Below are 6,000 nucleotides of genomic sequence, written 5' to 3' on the forward strand. Positions count from 1 at the left end.
AGAACAGATCTCCAGACTACCTATCTCCAGACTCTTGATACTGCAATAAGCAACACATTCAAGGACAATTTGCGCATGGAAATCAATGACTACATTGAAAATAGACTGGAGAGAAATCAACATGGAAACTTTGTGAAGCCTAGTTTGCAAGAGGTCGTGACTTGGGTGAAGAATTCATGGGATAAAATCACTGACAGCTGTTGCCAATGCACTACGAGCAGGCTACATGGACAAGAAGTGCTCATTTAAGGAGAGCTCTATTGCTGGACATGAGACATTGGGGCCAATGGTTCTACAGGAAATGGAGTCACAAGAAATTCAAGCCGAATTCGGGGTTTGGAGAGTTACGATGATGTTCCAGAAGAAGATCACATGACTGTATTTGAATAAATGTAGATTTTTGTACATGAATAATGAATAAATGTAGATTGTTGTACATGAAAAAATAAGACATCCCCTGAAAATAAGCCCTAATGCGTTTTTTGGAGCAAAAATTAATATAAGACCCGGTCTTATTTTCGGGGAAATACGGTAGGAACAGGGCTCGGCTCCACTCCCCTAACTGCCAGATCCAGCACCACCCAGTTCTTTCAGAAAACTGAAATAAGCAACTTTCCAACCACAAAACTTCCCCAAGGCAGTCGACCCCTCATCCCATGGACACACAACTTGAGTGGTCTGCTGTACCACCTTCCTGGGGTGGCAGCAATGAACAGCACCACCATCTTGGGCCTACCAAGCATGCACCAGGACCTCAGCATCCAGGGTCTGTGCAAGCACCATAACCAGGAAGAAAGGAGAGGATTGCCCCAGCTGACATCAAGCCCTCCCCCTCTGCCCTGTGTAATGCCGCCAATGGCTCCCTTCCAGGAGCCAGCCAGAGAACTCTCACTGTGTCGTCTCTCTTGTGCTGGGCATAAGCCCAATAAATCTTGTCTGAGCTTCTGGTTTGGCCTCTTGTCAACTTCTACTACACAGGGAGCCTAAGAACCCAAGGTTGGTAACAAAATCACTGACCCTGAGGGTATCTTAGGGACCCCCAACTACAATGAATTCCCAAACCCATAACCAAACCATACATTAAACATTTACAAGGTTTTTCACTGACAGGTTAAATGATTCTGAAATGACCAGGTTAATGCCACAGCCAGTGCCTGGGACTGAAAGTTCACCAACATATATTGGTGCCAAAAAAATGTATACACATTTAAGAAAGGAAGAAACTCTATTAATTGTTAATATACACCGACAACAAAAGATGAGTACAAGTCACGTTTGACTTCTGCAATTACAAGAGGTGCTCACAGTGGTTACCATCAGCATCCAGACACTTCTGAGTATGGCGAACTACTGCTTGAGCATAGATAACATCTCTTAAAATGTGTATACATTTTTTTGGCACCCCCAATATATATATGGAGGGGGAGAGAGAGAGAGAGAGAGAGAGAGAGAGAGAGAGAGAGAGAGAGAGAGAGAGAGAGAGATTGGAGAGAGAACTAAGCCAGGAATAAGATCAGCAATTTCAGGGATATCTCTTTCCTCAAGGTTTTTTTCTTTATTTGTTGTTCATTAATTTATTTTTTAAGAAATAATTTTGCTAGTTTTTCTTCTTTTTCAATATTTAGTATTCCTTGAAACATCACAAGATTCTCTGATGTACTTTACTTCTTTGACAAAAGTCCAACTTAATAGGAATAAGCTACTCTTCATCACCTCCTTTAGCCAGAAAACTGACCTTGGGGCTATTTAGTGACACCAGAGTAGTGGTTGTCTTTACTTCCAAAAACATACTGAGCCCTTTAAACCTTTAAAATGTTAATCAGATAAATACACTCTGCTTTGAAAGAGCTTATACAGGAAGGACATCAACAAAGAAGCAAACAAGAAAACTGAAAAACATGAAACACAACCAAAGGAATATACTTCACATTTGTGTAATTAAGGGATTTTCTATCATTTTTTTCTTCCCCTTGGACTTCCTCAAAGAATATGGTAACATGATCTAATTACCTGTTCCTAAATACACCAATAAAAGGGATCATTACCTAAGCTCTCTTTAGTTTGTGCTTTACTGCTTCTATAAAATCTTGGGGAAGAAATCCTGAGTTTTCTTTCTTGAACCATGATTTCCCTTAACCTATACTGTATAAGCCAAATGTGAGTTTACAAATAAGAAAGTATTGATAAAACACTGATAAAATGCAGAAGACAAACACAAAATGCACAAGAGCCTCCAATATTTAAAAGAAAATCTCAGGCTCTTAATTATCTTGGAAAATCACTGCCTTTAGGAATTATGGTTTTATTCCACTGGAACAATCAGAAATTATTCAGATGATAATTCAAGCAATATATTATTGTAAGAAAATAATATCTGTACCAAGTAAACAACAGCCATCTTATTTTAGAATCTAAACTTAAGAAAATGAACATTTCAAACAAAAGCAGGTTTGCAAAGGCCTATGACAATAATCTATCTGAATAGAATTTTCTGAGTCATTAAAAAATATCAAATAGGGGGCAGCCGGATGGCTCAGTTGGTTAGAGCACGAGCTCTTAACAACAAGGTTGCCAGTTCAATTCCTGCATGGGATGGTGGTCTGCGCCCCCCTGCAAATAAAGATTGAAAACGGCGACTGGACTTGGAGCTGAGCGGCCCTAGAGAAACACACTGTTCCCCAATAAAATTAAAAACAAAAAACAAAAAACCGGGATTGCACAATATAAAGATGAATGGTAAAATTCATGCTAATAATTAAAATTTAAAAAAAAATCAAATAGTAACAAGACCCTCACAAAACAAAAATAAAGATTGAGAGAGAAAATCTACACACATGACCATCTAATTAGTGCATAATTTTACATAAAATAAGTTCAGGCTTTTAGAATTAATTTTTAAAAGTAAAATTCAATATTCTATTAGGAAAACAAATTGTCTATGATAGAGTTTTGCAATTAACATTAAATAACAACAAATCAACACAGATGCCCAGTCTGCATTTCACTGTTGCAAGGAGAAATGTAAAAATGTTCATTTGACTGATTATTTCAAGTGCAACACTTTGGTTGGTCTTTAAAACTATATTTTTTTTAGGGCCGGCCCAGTGGCTCATGCGGTTAGAGCTCCATGCTCCTAACTCCGAAGGCTGCCGGTTCGATACCCCAAGGGATGGTGGGCTGTGCCCCCTGCAACTAGCAATGGCGACTGGACCTCCACAACTAAGACTGAAAGGACAACAACTTGAAGCTGAATGGCACCCTCCACAACTAAGATTGAAAGGACAACAACTTGACTTGGAAAAAAAAAAGTCCTGGAAGTATACACTGTTCCCTAATAAAGTCCTGTTCCCCTTCCCCAATAAAATCTTAAAAAAAACACAAAAAACACACTATATTTTTTTAAAGGGGATGGAGGAAAGGGATGAAACAATCTGAAAGATTAAGACTGGAGGAGGAAAAATGGTTAAGACAGATTTTCAAAGAACAAAAAGATCACAAGCAGGAGAAAACAAAGAAATGAAAACTAAAGGGAAATTGCCTCTTAACATCAAACAAATTTTTGTCTATGTTGGCAAATTCCTGGCTTCGTAGTTGAACTACATCATCCCTGCAGACAACCAAAAATATATAACAATGTCTAAGAAATTAATGGGACATTTTAATTCAACTGAACAATTGTTAACTGCCTATGTGCAAGGAGGTGCAAGGCCCAGTATCAATACCAAAAATAGATATGCAAATAAGTGTTGCCTTTCAAGGTGTCTCTTTAGAAAGCCCTATGTTCATCATTTCAACCATGCTAATACTCCAAATATTTTGGAACTTCTTTTTGGAACTATATTCAGTCAGTAAAAACCAATGTAAACTTTACAGTTTAAATTAGAATACACTGTACTATATTATGTTAAAGTTTATGGTTAGTAAAAACAGAAGTACCTCCAAGCTCTTTGACTGCTTGCTCTCATAGTAACAATATTTGGTTCTGTCTTAAGGTCAACTCCACACTCAGAAGCGGATAATTAAACACCACTGAGTAAATCTGAAATATTGCATCTCAAACGCAAGAAGCAAATTAGAAAGAGGAATTCTTCAAGAGTTTGGAGGAATAAATTAACAAGCTCCCCAAATTAAAGCTATTGGCTATGAATGAGATCACCTTAATTAGAGTTGATTTAACTTTGATACTCATTTTTAATATATTGCACCTTTTTTCTTATTCTACCTCTGTTCCTCTCCTCTGCCCCTTCCTGGTTTATATTTGTGAAAGATTATACACTGAAATACAAGATGTAAACACAGAGAATGTTAAGAAATAACCAAGGAAAGGGAAACTGTAACTGGAGATGTCAACGGATTCTTGTTCTTCCTGCTAATGGAATTTTTTGTTCAATGTAATGACTACATTACATCTATCTAAGGACAAGACACGATGCTGGCAAACTCTACAGTAAAAATCAGTTCTGTCCTGACAGAGCTTGTCAGGAGAGCTTTTTATGAACTCTTCTAATGCCTTGACATTTGCAACTGACCAAAGATATGCATATGTGTAAAAACAAAATGTGGTGTATATGAGGCGGCGGAAAGGCGGGGCTGCACTCCACAAATTCTCTCACTTTCTTTTAGTGCTTATCGTCAAGACTGGTACTACTCACACTTCAGGGCACTGAAAGCCAGCTCATAGGACAAACGCTGAAAGGATTCATCCTTAGACGAGGACACAGACCGCAGGGGTTCATTCCCGTATTTTATCAAGATTTTCTCTGGTGACTTTTCCACTTGAATACCCTGAAAAATGTTCGCTGCCATAACGTAAACGGAGTCCGGATAGCCAGTTTTTTCGGGTAAACCAGTTGAGTTTTTTCCTCTGGATGAGGCGTCACCTGATAGTGCCAGGGAAGCGAATTGGGAGATCTCGGTATTTTTTTCATTCGAAAACTGCAGTTCACTTGTGGAGCTTAACATGTTTGCCCCTTGACTGTCGTCGGTAACTCAAGCTTGAATTACAATTCAGATGTTCCAGGAAACGGTTCTCCTTGTACCGTAAGCATCGTCTCTATGAAAAGAAAAGAGTAAATCACTATCTCTGTAGGACCACACCTGGTGGCCCACTCCGTGTGGCCTTAAAGACTAAGAGGTGGCATTTGCTAGCCGATCCGAGCTTTATATACTTCGAGCTGGACAAGCCCCAACGAAACCTCCACACATTCAAAAAGGAAGAGGGGTGGAGACGGCTCGGGAATCGGCTCCGAAGCGACGAGAGCCTTTTCCCCCGGCCGGTTTGGGGGGAGAGCTCCCCGATGAGCCGCGTTCACGGCCCCACGAGCGCCCCTTTCACCGGATTCCGCGAATCCTCCCTTACCCCAGGAGGCGGATGGTTCCCGGGGCTTTGGGGACGGAGACGCGGCAGCCCCTGCACTTCGGACACCGAGGGCCGGTGTCTCAAAACGTGCCCTCGGCAGCCCCGGGACCGCGGAGGCCGTTTGGTTCAAATGCAGCCTCACCCTCCGGCCGGGTTCGGGGCGGGGGGTTCGCGGCCTCCGGCGCTCGCTTCGCTCCAGTGCCGGGAAGGAGGACTCGCCTCGGCGCCTCCATGGGCCACGCGCACTCACCCTTCGCGGACGTGGCGGCGGAGGGGGTGGAACGCGACTCGGGGGGACCCGCGAACTCCGGCCGCGGACGGGTAAGCCTCCTCCGCTTCTCCCAATGCGCCCGCCCAGGACCCAGATCTCCATGGCAACCGAGCGCGGGGCGCAGGCCGCCCGAGGCCGTTCCCGCGGGATTTGGCCGGTGCCGCCTCTCGCTGGGCGAGTTGCGCTTCCTCCCTCATCTCGGGACAAGGTGCCAGCCCTGCCTCCGCTCAAAGTCGAAGGCTCCCTGCACAGTTGGACTGTACCGTCCTGAGGGTCCTCGACTTCCCCAGAATCGCAAGTGGCCCCTTTTCCCCGACACGTCCCCTACTGTCACCCTGGAAAGCCAGAATTTTGTGTTGCTGACAACACA

General features: G+C 42.6%; 1 protein-coding gene and 1 long non-coding RNA gene across 7 annotated transcripts in view; one reads left to right on the forward strand and one right to left on the reverse strand.

Moving 5' to 3' along the window:
• LOC141569977 (uncharacterized) overlaps nt 1–3,532 on the forward strand; it is a 28,804-nt gene extending 25,272 nt beyond the window's left edge. For both annotated transcript variants that reach the window (XR_016018500.1, XR_012493732.2), the window contains exon 4: nt 3,095–3,532. This is a non-coding gene — a long non-coding RNA (uncharacterized LOC141569977). The remainder of the gene's footprint in view (nt 1–3,094) is intronic.
• Nucleotides 1–5,742, reverse strand: part of NSUN7 (NOP2/Sun RNA methyltransferase family member 7) — a 32,821-nt gene extending 27,079 nt beyond the window's left edge. The window contains exons 1-2 of one of the 5 annotated variants that reach the window (XM_088790016.1): nt 5,610–5,742; nt 4,653–5,053 (exon numbers count right to left, since the gene is read on the reverse strand). In XM_088790016.1, the coding sequence (XP_088646142.1) occupies nt 4,653–4,962 (310 nt within the window). In that variant the 5' untranslated portion in view covers nt 4,963–5,053; nt 5,610–5,742. The other 4 variants (XM_088790022.1, XM_074324601.2, XM_074324603.2 and 1 more) reach the window with 4 other exon arrangements.
• Nucleotides 5,743–6,000: the final 258 nt, after the last annotated feature.

Source organism: Rhinolophus sinicus, chromosome 1 (genome assembly GCF_057876585.1).
Source record: "Rhinolophus sinicus isolate RSI-liver-muscle chromosome 1, RSI-T2T, whole genome shotgun sequence".
NCBI classification, from domain to species: domain Eukaryota; kingdom Metazoa; phylum Chordata; class Mammalia; order Chiroptera; family Rhinolophidae; genus Rhinolophus; species Rhinolophus sinicus.